A 13,953-nucleotide genomic window follows, 5' to 3' on the forward strand; every position below is an offset into this window, starting at 1 on the left:
CCCAAAGACGTTTGATCATAAGGTGGCATAATTGAAATGTCTTCTGATACTGATCTTCCTTGAAAAAATAGCACAATATTTTTTCTCTTTGCCTTTGCAATAATTGTCAAGAAAATCTCAATACTTATTCTTTTTTCAAGTTGTATCTTTTCTTGCTATCATCGCCAATCTGGTTGTTGTCATATTAACTTCTCTTACGTCAAATTAGGAGTCAAAATTTTACTTTTTTAATTGGGAGTTTTTCATATTTGTTGAAAACTGGATATGTATGTAAAATTTTTTATTTCGGTAAAAGCTGCAATTAAACGGGCAATCAAGAATCAAAAAGGGGAATGAACTCATTAGAGAAAAATTTTCATTATCAACGAGTTAATCTGCAAAGTCAATAAATTTTTATACATTTTCAAAAATAAAATTGGCTCCAAGAAGTTCTCTAAAACTCCTGCGATTAGAACGCTATCATTTGATTGTATTAAAAATTTTAAAAACTCCAATTTTGAGTGGGGGAACCCAATAATTTCTTTTGTTTGGAGCCAAACATATGGACCATTAATTTCTACATTTCAAATATACCAAAAATTACTACGCTCCAAGCTGAATATAGCAATTTTTTAAGTTTACAAACCGCGAATACCGAATCCTGCAGAAACGCAAAAACTGATAACTTCTATAATTCAGGCCAAAGTTATCAATAATTTCTTACTTTTGAAACCAAACTTACCGCTCAAATGGAACATATCTAAAAAAAATTTTCTTTAAAAACTGAAAATGCTTATTATTTCTTACGTCGTTTTTGTTTTGTCTTGTGCACTATGGAACTTCCATACAGTGCTGCAAACTATTTTTCAGAATGTAATTCGAGTGCATAATTCACAGGTTTGCGTTCAAAGTTTTTTTTAGTCATAGCTTGTTTCATGATCTCAACTTGGGTTCTTCTAATGCTACTGATTTGAAGAAAAAACTTCCATAAAAAGACGCTGAGTATAACCAGCGGCGACACTTATTTTCAGCATTTTAATGCTCTGTGCGGAACAACTCCAGCATTTTATTCCAAGATAAGCATGCTCAGCTGCATGTCACAATTTATCTACTTACATTGTCGTTTAACTGCTCTGTCGATGTAATAATTAGGAAAGTTGTTGGCCACTGGAACATTCCTGATTCGAAGTCTGGGTGGAGAACGAAGGTGTCCTGTCTAAACAAAAAAAAATTGGCCGTACACTAGCCCAGTTATAATTTCTACAAAGGACCCTGAAAGTGAACGAGAGATTAAACTACAGGGTCGTGTAAAGATTTAAAGCTTATACCAAGATCTTTTATGTGTCAATGAATTTTGCTCAAAAACTGACCGGGTCGAGGTTTTGGGCAAATTTTTCTAAGAAATGCTGTGATTGCGGTGAATGCGGTGACAAAAAATAATTCACCGCATTTCTTACACAAATTCACCGCATCGACATTTGTGGCAAATTAATGTAAGAAATGCGGCCAAAAGCGGTGAATGCGGTGAAAAAAAAACAATTCACAGCCTTTCACCGCATTTCTTACAAAAATCTGCCGCATTTGCTTTCCATCGTTTACTCAATCTGATTAAAATTCACAAGAAATATCCAAGTAAGTTCACAAGTCAGTGACAGTTGGCGCAGTGGAAAAGTGACAGTTGGCGCAGGGAAGATTCGTCTTATAAGAATACTGAGAAATCACCGCATTCACTGCGAAAAGATGTAAGAAATACGAGGTGAAAACTATTTTCTTACGAAAATTCACCGCCAAACCTCGACCCAGGTGTATCTCTAAAAAGAATTTTCCAGGCTTGTATTACAGCAATCAAAAACTACCCCAGGCAAAACCGTGTGGTTATCCCGAAATGTTCTGTCAGAATCGTGCAGGAAATTGTCATCGTGCAAGATCTGCAAGACAAAGGCTCTCATGGTTAAAAACAGTGTCAAATGTTATAAAAGAAAGGAATACCTAAGCTTCAGCTAAAAAAAGTGTAGCAAAATGTGTTACCTCGTTCAAAGTAATATCCGAGAACATTTAAAAGTTTTAAAAAAACAATTCAGAAATTTTTTAAAATATGGTTACACAGTTACAGCGCGCAATACCGTGAACAAAAGACGTCAAAACAAAAGACGTCGTATATTCATATTGGGTAAATTTGTTAGCCAAACAAAGGATCATTATGCAGGTTCTAAATGCCCTCGGTAAAAGTGAACCAAGATGGTTTTTTTGCGGTAAACTTTTTCTGTCTCTGCTCTTGTTATGTGATAAGAGTTAGGCCAAATGTAGTAATAGGCTTGCTGTTTGGAGATAAAACACAAAACACAGATTAAAAACAATTTATATAAATTTTTAAATACCTACGATAAAAAATAAGTATAAATTTATATATATATATATATATATATATATATATATAAATAAAAATATACATATTAATTTATATATATATACATATATATATATATATATATATATATATATATATATATATAGAAATAAATAAATAAATTTATGCATATATGCATTTTTATGGAACATAGAACTTTTTAATAACCAAAGACGTTAGTTTGATCAAGAGCTGGCTTATTTGAAATGTCTTCTGACACTGATTTTCCTTGAAAAAATAGCACAATATTTCTTTGCTTAAGCAATACTTGACAAGAAAATTTCCAGACTTATTCTTTTTTCTGATGATGTATCCTTTTTGCTTTCATTGGCAATCTGAATGTTGTCAACATAAAATTCTTTTACGTCAAATAAACAGTCAAAATTTTACTGTAACAAAGATCTTTAAAAAAAAACTTCTGAAAATGTGGATATAAATGTTTTTTTTTGTTATTTCGGTGTCATTGATCATACACTATTCCAGATCTAAGTTCTACATAAATACCCAGAGAATGAACGGCAGACGAAACTACATGGTCGTGTAAAGGTGTAAAGTTTAGACCAAAATTTTTCATGTGTCAATGATTATTGCAAAAAAACTGTATACCTGTAGAGAATTTCGAGGGCCGTACTATAGCAATTAAAAACTACCCAAAGCAAAACTGGGTGGTTATCTTGCAATGTTCTGTCAGAATCGTGCAAGAAATTTTCATCGTACAATATTTGCAAGACAAAGGGTCTCATGGTTAAAAACAGTGCTAAAATGCCAAAATGTTATAACATAAACGAATTCCTAAGCTTCAGTTAAAAAGGTGTAACAAAATGTGTTAGCTAGTGCTTTTGAAGTTTCTAAAAAAATGGATTTACAACTTTTTGAAAATATGGTTACAAAATTGCAGCGCGCAATGCCATGATAAAAGAAATTAATCTTAAGGCCTCTTATATTGATTTTGGGTAAACTTGTTAGCCAAACAAAGGAGCATTATGCAGTTTCTAAATGCTCCCGGTCAAAGTGAACCAAGATGGTTTTTTTGTGGTAAACATTTTTTGTGTTTCTGCTCTTGTAATGCAATAAGGGGTAGGCCAAAAGTAGTAAAAGTAATGAGTCCTACTAACACCCAGATAGAGGAGATCGTTATTAAAAGAGCGACGTTTTACAAAATGTTGATTTTCATTGTTGCAGTAGTATAGAAAATGGGAAATATGACAAAATTTGAGAAAAGAGTTGAAGTACCTGTTGTCTGGTTAATTTTTTCGCTCAAAATTATTCCGTCGAAACCTTAAATCAGTTTTTGATGACCAAAACTTTCTTGCAAACACCAAAATAGTTTGGAATTGAAAAAGACACATCATAAAAACTGCCATATTGCTGACTTACCTCTTTTATTTGTGACGCTGGTGATTTTGTTTCTATAGCGTCAACAAATTGATTTAAATTACTCCATGTAATCAAAAATAGATTTCTTGGACTGAAATAAAAAATTTTTAGGAAAATGATAGCCTGGAGAACAATCCGCCTAGTCCTTTTTCATTTTTGCTGTATATAACAATTAACAATAAAGTAGTTCTGTCCCGATTGATTAATTGTTTGATTTTTTAAAGAAACTAATAGGACACCAAGTATTTTGATTATAATTCAACGTTTTACATTTCTTGAAAGTAATTGTTATTAAACCAAAAAAATATTCAAAAGGAGACCTTTTCCATCTGAAAACCCCCGTAAATTGTAACTCCTCCAAATGCAAAACAGGCGCAAATACATAGTAAATCATAGTTTAAAAATACGGAAGGTGCGTCCGGGGGCGTCTAAAATATGCGCTCACTAAGCTTTGGCACAAACGGAAAAGATCCAAAAATGAAAATTTCAACGCAATAAGGACGCTCAAGGCAGGATAAAGGAAATTTAATCTTTTAAAACGTTCTCTTTTGTCAACTCTACCCGCCTTTGACTTCTATGAAAAATAGAAAATATAGTCTAGTGAGATGTAAATAAAAGATTTGTAAATTAGATTAAAAAAATTAGTCTCAAACTTCTAGACCATTGCGTTGTACGCGTACTCTTTTTAATAAATCTGGTTTTTCAGGTAAGAATGCGTATTAGTTTTAGCGTATTAGGACAACTTTTATCTTTTAGGAAACAAAATGGATTGGCACTTTGCATTTGCATATAGAGTTCTGACACAGCTGATCAACATCTTTGGCTATATATTCTATCAAATGAATCACAAACATGTAACTTTTTGTAACAAACATGTAACAAACATGTAACAAAAAATTTTATACTTCGTAAGATAACACTTGAGGAATTCTCAAATGTGAAATTTAGAAGGGCAAATGTGCATACCACTCAGATGAATAACTTAGAACAAAATAATAGCATTGAAAAAGGGATGTCCACAAACAAAACAATTTTGATCAGAAAATACAACTATAAGATAAAAATTTCAGCAAAAAAAACAATTTATCAAGTAACTAAATAATTTGCGAGCAACAAACCGGCTTCTGAATTCATCTTATGTTAATATATCAACTTATATTTAAAAACAATTTTCCTTCAAGTAATTCTGCCAAATAGTACCTAGATTGTGCGAATTCACTTTGCACTCCTTTTGCAACCTCAATTTTGGTTTAAGCAGTGCATTCAAATGCTGAGCTGTAGAGTCCTGTGAGGTCCAAGTCATCAAAATTAATGCATTTTCTTTGAATGAGCTTTCTCTATACATCGTCAATTATCAGGAAAACAAGAAACCTAGAAAAAAATGACCAAAATTCAGAATAATTATGGAAAATTGTGGCGTCAGAGGTAGAAAAAACTCATAGCTAAAATTTGTGCTATTCGATATTTGACAATCAAAATTCTTTCAATTGGGTAACAAATCTCTTAAAACATCAACAACAATTTGTAGCTAAATAGCGTCATATTCAAGAAACATAGCTAAAAAACTTACATACTCATTCAACCCATTGTGTGGACTCAAGTCAATAGTTTTGGAAAGAGCAGAACAATAGTGACAAAATCAAATGGAAAACACTAAGGGATCTGGAAAAAAGACAGTTAGCCAGAGTTCTTCAAACATTAGAAAGATACAATGAAACCGGTAATCAACGTTAACGATACAATGAAACCGGTAAAAACCCGTGTTGTTATCTTGCAAAGTTCTGTCAGAATCGTGCAAGAAATTGTCATTGTGCATGATTTGCAAGATAAAGATTCTTCTGGTTAAAAATAGAGCCAAAATGTTATGAGGGAGAGGAACACTTAAGCTTCAGTTAAAAAAGTGTTGCAAAACGCGTTAGCTCGTTAAAATTAATATCCGAGAACAATTTGAAGTTTTCAAAAAATGGATTTAGAACTTTTTTAAATATGGTTACAAAGTTACAGCGCATAATACCATGATAAAATAACTTAATCAAAAGGCCTCGTATATTGATTTTGGGTAAACTTGGTAGCCAAACAAAGGAGAATTATGCATTTTCTAAATGCTCTCGGTAAAAGTGAACCAAGATTATTTTTTTGTGCTAAACGTTTTCTGTTTCTGCTCTTGTAATGCAATAGTAAGTAGGCCAAATGTAGTAAAATTAACTATTCATACTAGCGCCCAGATAGAGCAGATCGTTACTAAAAGAGCGACGTCTTAGAAATGTTGATTTCCTGTTATGTAGTAGTATAGAAAATGGAAAATGTGACACAATTAGAGGAAAAAGTTGACGTATCTGTTGTCTAATTAACTTTTTCGGCAGAAATTATTCCGTCGCAACCTTAAATTAGTTTTTGGTGACCAAAACTTTCTTGCAAACACCATTAAAAAATTAGTTTGGAATCGAAAAAAGACACATCATTAAAACTGTCATATTGTTGATTTATCTCGTTTAGTTGTAACGTTGGTGATTTTGTTTCTATAGCGTCGACATATTGAGTAAAATTACTCCATGAAAATTAGATTTCTTGGATTTAAATAATAATTTTTAGGAAAATGATAGCTTTGGGAACACTCAACACAGATCTTTTTCAAAAAAAAAACATTCCGGATAATGACAGGTCTCAAGGGTTTTAAATGAAGATATAAATTAAGCCATTAAATAACGTCAGTAAGTAGCTAATTGCTTTCATGACTTTCTGTAAATTTATTCATTTTAAAATGTGCAAACTTATTTTCTGACTGCGCTCTTTTAGTTTAATTTGCCTACTTCTTAATTAATCTCAATAAATACAGTTCCCATATCTTTTGTGAAAAATTTCAAGTCTTTTAGATTTTTTTACTTTTAATCTGATGCTATTTTGAATTGTTCATTAAGTTTTTTTAAGAAAATGGATAGATACTGAGTTTTGTTGGTAACTAATTGTTGTTTTATTTGATTTTGTTCTTTGTCTTGTCTCTTACTCTTCTTAATGGCGGTTATCATCAGCTCTCCAATGTGTTATTGTTTCATTTGTGAATTGGTTAGAGCTTAGAGTGATTTTTTAAATGGATAAACCAATTATTTTTTTGGAACAATAATTGATTTTTGAAAGTTTTCTGACTCTTCGTCATTTGGACAATTAGGTCAGAAACGTGGTTGAGCGGGGTCGGAACATTATGCGCGGACGCACATTACTGAGCCTCCTTGTTTGTCCGTACATGCAAGCTAAAGCATTTTTCGTAAAAATATGTTGTAATATCACCTTGATCAAGAAGAGATTTTCACCTTCTAGTGTAGTTTTAGAGATTATAGGCTACAGAAGAATCAAATGATGAGATAATTGTCAACAAAAGATAGATGCGAAATTAAAAAGTACAAACTTTAATGCCATATCGACATACAATATCGACATGCAATCGACAATATCAAAATACAACGATAATGCAATGTGAAGAACTTATCAACACGTCATTGCACTGAATTATACTTTCTCAGGTAGCTTCCTTATTTATGGCTTGAAAAATTTCTCAACTAGTTCTAACAAATCTGGGAAAAATTAACATTCGAAGCCGGTAATTTTTTATGGTAATGTCGGATTTTTCTATTTAAAAAAAGAATGAAGTTCTCTTATTTTTCTTTTTGGTTTTGCATAATTTCTCAATTTTTCCTCTTTTAACTAACAGTTATTTTGAGAAATCTTCCGCTGCTTGATTTGACAGTAAGATCTGAATCCAGATTGAGCCACGTTTCGCATTGGTGTGCGCACTCGTACTTGAACATTTCTAGTGTGTCCAGGTGTAGGTCAGTGAGATTTATGTGATCAGCTGTAGGATTATAATTGGAAAAACGGAGGCTTTCCAGCGTGTCCTTCGTATTGCTCAAGAATTCCCTGAGGGCTCCATTGTCAGTCTAAACGTACTGATCATGTTACCAAAACATTGGGTTCTGTTTAGAACTGTTCACTTTCCAAAGCACGGAACAGTAGGTACTTAACAAAAGAAAAGACCTACTTCAAAACGAAAGCTAAAAAATGTTTTCTTTTCTTTTTCCGAGAACGAGTGATTGTATATTATAGATAAAAACTAACACATTTTCTAAGAAAAAATTATCTGATTTTTTCCGCTAGTTTATTTTCCGCTGACTTATTGCTATGCACATACTAATTTCAACCCCTGTAATATTTTCCTAAATGTCCATTCAGACGTAATCATACGTAATAGTTAAAATGCAAACATTGTTTAAACAAGTACAGGGGGCAAAAGGTCCGTTGATCTTGATTGACGCTATCCGTTCAGACCTTAGCATATAGTTGTCAGTTCAGACAAAATGCGTTCAAACATTTTTAGATCTTTTAGATAGCAATAACATAATATTTGTTACAATTTTTCACTAACCTCGGCAATACCAGCTCCTTCAAAATAAACAGACATTATTTTAACATCAATTTTTTCGAGGTACCGCAGCAGGTTTGAGTAGTTCCTGACCGGACTGTTAATCACATCTACAAATAGCAGCCTCGTGTCGCCATCTTTCTGTGGTTCCAGCCAGTCTTGATCTTCCACATCATTTGACATGTAGAAATCAGAAGAAAAGTTGGTGTCTGGTATGTTTTGCAGCTTCAGATGAATTGCACCGAAAGAGAACTTCACAAAAGAGCATTCTGTAATTAATCCATTTTCGCATTTACAGGATGCTCCCGATTGACACGGTTCCAAAGAACAGACTTCAATAGAGTTAAGAAGAGAAAAAATGACAAGGTTGCGCAACATTTAAGTGTTGAATATTTTTCACCGTGTTGTAAACGGTATTCTTGCGATCAAAATTTGATGACAGATATTATTTAAATAGAAACAGATAGTTAAACAAGTTTACACTGTTTTATTCGTTAATTTAATCAGTAGTAACCCAACAACTGAAAATTTGGTAATTAAATAAAGTCAGTTTTATAAACTTCCAAACCTGTCAATATAGTTTTTGCCTTAAGTTTTGTCAACAAAAATTGTTTTGTTTATTTTACCAAGTCGCGGTTAATGTGGCAGATCTACAGAATAGGATTCCAGTAGACACGGTGCTCGAATTGAAGAGTGCTAGAGCAGTTTTTTACTCGATACTCATCTAAACTTTGGCTTGATTAAATGGATTATTTGTCACCGGGATTTCGGACCTATAGATATGACTAAATGTGACAGATAGTAGTTTTAGTATTCAACTGAGATAAGAGTCGCTTTTCCGCCTTTTCTATCCTAGTTTAATTGTCAACTTTTTATCTTAATCTTTCAACAAGTCTTATCTGTGATAAGTCCGGTCGTAATTGCGCCTAGACGCATATTTAATCGGAATGGCTATGAAAATGGCATCAAAATATTTAACGAATAGCACAAAGTCTGACCAAAGTCCCATGCTTGCTAATTGCAAAAATATGTTTGACTAAATCAACTTCAAGCAATTTAAGCTCTCTTTGATTTCTCCGACCACATCCGACTAAAATGCGACAAAATATTGAACGCATGCTTATTATCCATTAAAAAGAATGCAAATATTTTGCTGTTACATGACAATATATCCAATGCTAATGTACCCAATATGTAAAAATACTCAATACCAAAATACCTATATTCTATTCCCCCTATTTTATTCGTTCAATATTAATACAAACTAGCAGCCTGTATTACAAAGCGATACGTGCGAGAGAGCCGACTTTATAAAGAGCCGATGTTAGAAAACGCCGAAACCTGACTTGGTGTAAAAAGAGCCGAAAGCAAAAAGTTGCCTTAAATTACCCTAAATTGTTAGTTGATTACCAAGAAAAGTACTTAAGTGGGTTAACCGGTCTCATGTTCGGTTGTAATAGTTTATTATACAGTCCCATAAGCCTCTGAGGCATGACTATGGCCCGCGACAATTTCAAGATAATAATTTGTTAATTGGCTTTCAAATTCTTTTACTAGAAAATGTTAAAATTTAATTTCTCAATTACTCGGTTATGATTGGTTGAGAATTTGGGAGAATCAACTCAGAAGATAATTTAATTGGCTGCAAAAATTATCTTAACTTATCGACTAATAATTTCAATAAACTTTCGGCTCTCTTTTAATCAGCTCTTTTCACTTCGGCTCTCCTACAAAAAAACCATTACAAGCATATTTTATCATATTTAAACGGACAATGTAATTATCCTATGTTCTGATGTGATGGTTGCATATCAAGTCCCACGGTCACTGAATTATGGTGCCCCTGAGCATGTATCATCATAGAAATGTAGTTTTTTTGGTTTGATTGCTTTGAGGAATAAAAAGCGCAAAAAAGGCTGGATGTCACCACATGATAATCTATGAAGTGTTCAAAAGGTGTTTCTAATGCAAATCTTGAACTCATTGTGTCTTACTCTTTTCTAATCTTTTCCATTTGCGAGCGTGTTCTCATATAAATTGATTCAATGGTCTTGTGGTGCTGTTACTGCCCGGACTTTGGTCGCAGTGGGTTTCAGCGCTGTACCATTGATTTTCAATTTTAACCAGTACTAAACTAGAGAAATAAGAGTATAAAATCATTTGTCAGTCAGCCCATAGTCATTTAAGAAACATCCAAGTATGTCCTTCATCTTTGCAGGCTCATTTACATTATTGGTCAACACTGCACAGAATGTTTCACATCAGACTGTACATACAAAGATCTGACAGACTGTACGTAGCAAATTTCGAAAATTTCGAATAATTCGATCACTTGCATGATTATTTTAATATGGCGATACCCTCAAGAGCTATTCTAGCTCTAACTATACGATATATTGGTGCATTCACGTCTTTCAGGAGGAAACGATGAAAGTTGGCGGAGGTTGGTGGAGGTCGGTGGAGGTCGGCAGTGTTCGGTGGAGGTCGGTGGAGGTCGGCGGAGGTCGGTGGAGTCAGAAGTAGTTGTGGTGTGGTAATCGAAGTATATAAGTAGTACAAGCTTCAGGCTTTCGCCCGTGGGGTGTCAATCCCAGAGTTAATCAGTCTATTTTAGTTTATCTTTTTCCAGTGTCTGAATAGTAGCTTCAATGGTCTTCATATGTTGTGCATTTCAGATTTGATTGAAAATTGTTTTATTGACTTTCTGCCTGTTGAACTTGTTGACTGTTTGATTGATTTCTTCTTGTTTGTTTTGTGATCATTGAAAACATACTGGTGATTTTCGAATTTCATCAGTCGATCATTGAGTGCGAGGATACAGAATTGGTTCTTGATGTTATTCATCCGGATACTACGACATGCCATGGCATAGTCACATTGCGAAAAGTCGTAGAATTTGATGATGAACGGGGCGAGGCGATTGTTAACATGCGAAAAAGACGGGCGCCGAGTTAGACTGTGGTGGTGGCTGAGCGCAAGGAGAGAAGGTACGAGCACGCGTACTGTGACTACGTGTCACGTGCGCAATACCTCGTTGCACGCCATGTATCACGGATTCATCAGCAGAACATTCAACCAACAAAATGCGAACTCTGCGAGTTCCGAACCATATACAGATCAAATCTCAAGCGTCATCATGAAAAAGTACACAACAACATCAAGTCGGAGTCAGAGGCTTCAAAAAATTCATCCCCATTCGGTCTTCACTGTTTACAGTTTTGAATGTTACCTTGTTTTAGTTTTTGTTTACTGAGTTTTACTGATTTTTACTGAGTTACCGAGAACTCTGGGTTCACTTATTGGACCTCGGGATTTACTTTTCACTTTTTACGAGAGTTACTGTTTACTGGATTTACTGTAGGAGACTTTAATTTGCCTAGTTGTCTACTTGCTACTCTTGCGAATTTCATTCTGCTGCTGTTATTTTTGATCCTTTGGTTAATTATCAGTAGAGTAATGTATCAGTGGTGTAATTAACCAGTGATTTAATTACCATGTATCAGGCGTTTTTCTAATGTTTTTCAGAAGACATTCAGAAGCTGCAAATTCTGTTCCAAACCGAAAGCCCATTTTATATGGCATTTGTTTTGTTCTTCAACGCCGATAAATAACGCCAGTTCTATCGTCAATTTAATGGACGAGCGTTTTCATCTTTGGAGCCCGATGGTACTTGCCCGATGTTATCTGCCACGATGAAAAGTCGCAAGTACTATTAATGGCACAGACTATGTAACTGTGGGGCGCATAACGTACTTGGGAGGCACAAACGAAAAAGATCCGAAAATTTGATTTGGGTCACGATTTCACTCATCCTGTATGTCTTTCATCCTGTATGTCTTTCATCCTGTATGTCTTTCATCCTGTATGTCTTTCATCCTGTATGTTATCCTTTTTAGTTTTTTTGTTTACATTAATTAAATCTGAATTTGGTTTCTGCCTTTTTTCCTGTACTTCAGGTGTACAATGTTTTAAAATTCATCTCGAACGAATTTCACCTTGGGCGATCCAATCCAAAATGCACGTATTGTATGTCGGAGCTATACACAGTAATTAGTTTTACACGTGTGACCTCTTCCCAGTCAATTGTGAACATTCTTCACCGATGGCGATCCGGTGAACGGGTCTGAGAAGTGAAAGAAAAAGACTGCAGGGAATACGAGTGAACTTTCTGCGTGTATTCAAACCGTACATCTAACTGTACCACACTCAAACTCTCCCAATTTGTCCACTACCAAATTCTTATTTCCAATTCATTATTAATGAAAAAAAAAGTTTTGCTTCATGAGCATGCTTTTTGAGGCATTAAATAGCGAAATATAAGTAGCGCGGAGTATAATTGGCATTTGTAGCGTGGTTGCTGAACAAACAAAAGCGATAAAAGCGCGGGTAATTATGCTGTAGTTGATGCTGCTAAGAAGCAAATATGGCGGGAATTGAGGTTGTTCAGAGACTAGACATGATGTGATAATAATTGCCCAGATGACACAGAGTCGTAAGTACATAATTCGCAGATCCAAATCAGAAAGTGCAAATTCATGCCCGAGTGAGTCATTTCGTATAGCTCTGAAGAAAGCTCTGTAATCTTCAAAAAGCGACATGATCGTTATAATTTTCATTAAGTTTTGCAGAATGAATTTTTTCTGATTCAGTAATGAATTGGCCTTAGTGATAAATAAGGGTAGGTCCCAATTCAAGTACATGCTCCTGCATAGAGAGCTTGAAAAATCCAGAATCTTAGTTTTTTCAGTCACACTAGGGGTTTTTCTTTTTAAAAAGTCATAAAATTCATACTTGGTGCATTGTAAATTAATAGGAGCCGGTTTTAGAGGGCCTGGTTGATTTTAGAAATCTAATTAAGGGGCTTAAACGAAGTTGTGGGGTGTCTACGTTTTTGGCGTGCAGTGCAAGACCAGATATAAATTCATCAAGCATATGCATTTTTTATCTCTTTTATAGAATTTGTCAAAATTTTATTCTATCAACAGAAATGTTCACAATGCATTTGTCTTTCAGAGATTCATTTGTTTCAAGCCACATTGATTCGAACCCTCGTGGTTTCAAGATTTGCCAAAAAATTAGATTATGGGATGAAATCACTGCTCTAGGTTGTCACATCATACCAAAACAATTGAAAACTGGAAAAAAAAATGTAAGCTCCGAGGTATTCTCAATTTTAAACATTTGTATAAGAATAATTTTTTCAAAAAGGAAGTTATTTTCTATTTTTTCACCGTGGTACAAATTAAAAAATAAAGAATATTGCAAAAAAGAAAGAAGAAGTTTTGAAACTGTCGCTGAAAATATTTTTTTTAATTTTCCAGAAAAAAGTTTAATTGATCCATTTATTAGGAAAAAAGATATTCTTATAGCTCGACAGTTCTCGAAACATCTAGTTTTTAGAGCTAAAATACAAAAACAAACGCGGCTCATTCCGGGTTTATCCAGCTACATTCTTTTCCTATCGATATCAATCAATTATAAAATTGTGTTTTATGCGAATGAACAACGTTAATTGTCGCTCTTCGTTGTCTATAGCAATTCGGCGCATTTAATTTGTTTAATATATAATCGATCCATGGCTAGATTTGAGCATTTGTAAGGTTTTTGTCCCCTGGGATTTAAGTACAGAACTAGTCTTGAGCGAAATCAGGTTCAGTATTGAAACTAACTTTGCACATATTAATTCGCGTCATGACCATATAAGCATTTCAAAACAGATATCTAAACAATTTTAGCATGCAAAATTCTTGGTCTTGAATTTAACTTTATGGCTAAA

At 34.0% G+C, this 13,953-nt stretch overlaps 2 protein-coding genes across 2 annotated transcripts in view; one reads left to right on the forward strand and one right to left on the reverse strand.

Annotated features, from left to right (window-relative positions):
* Nucleotides 1–13,953, forward strand: part of LOC142339313 (activin receptor type-1-like) — a 361,804-nt gene that overhangs the window by 144,460 nt on the left and 203,391 nt on the right. The gene's annotated exons all lie outside the window — the stretch shown is intronic.
* Nucleotides 1,088–8,659, reverse strand: LOC142340340 (uncharacterized). The gene is made up of 3 exons (XM_075390914.1): nt 8,181–8,659; nt 7,468–7,695; nt 1,088–1,195 (listed from the first exon to the last, which is right to left on the reverse strand). Exons 1-3 carry the CDS (start codon nt 8,553–8,555, stop codon nt 1,088–1,090), a joined length of 711 nt encoding a protein of 236 aa, XP_075247029.1. The 5' UTR covers nt 8,556–8,659.

The sequence above is a fragment of the Convolutriloba macropyga genome, chromosome 5 (assembly GCF_964194025.1).
Source record: "Convolutriloba macropyga chromosome 5, txConMacr16.3, whole genome shotgun sequence".
Classification (NCBI taxonomy): Eukaryota; Metazoa; Xenacoelomorpha; order Acoela; family Convolutidae; genus Convolutriloba; species Convolutriloba macropyga.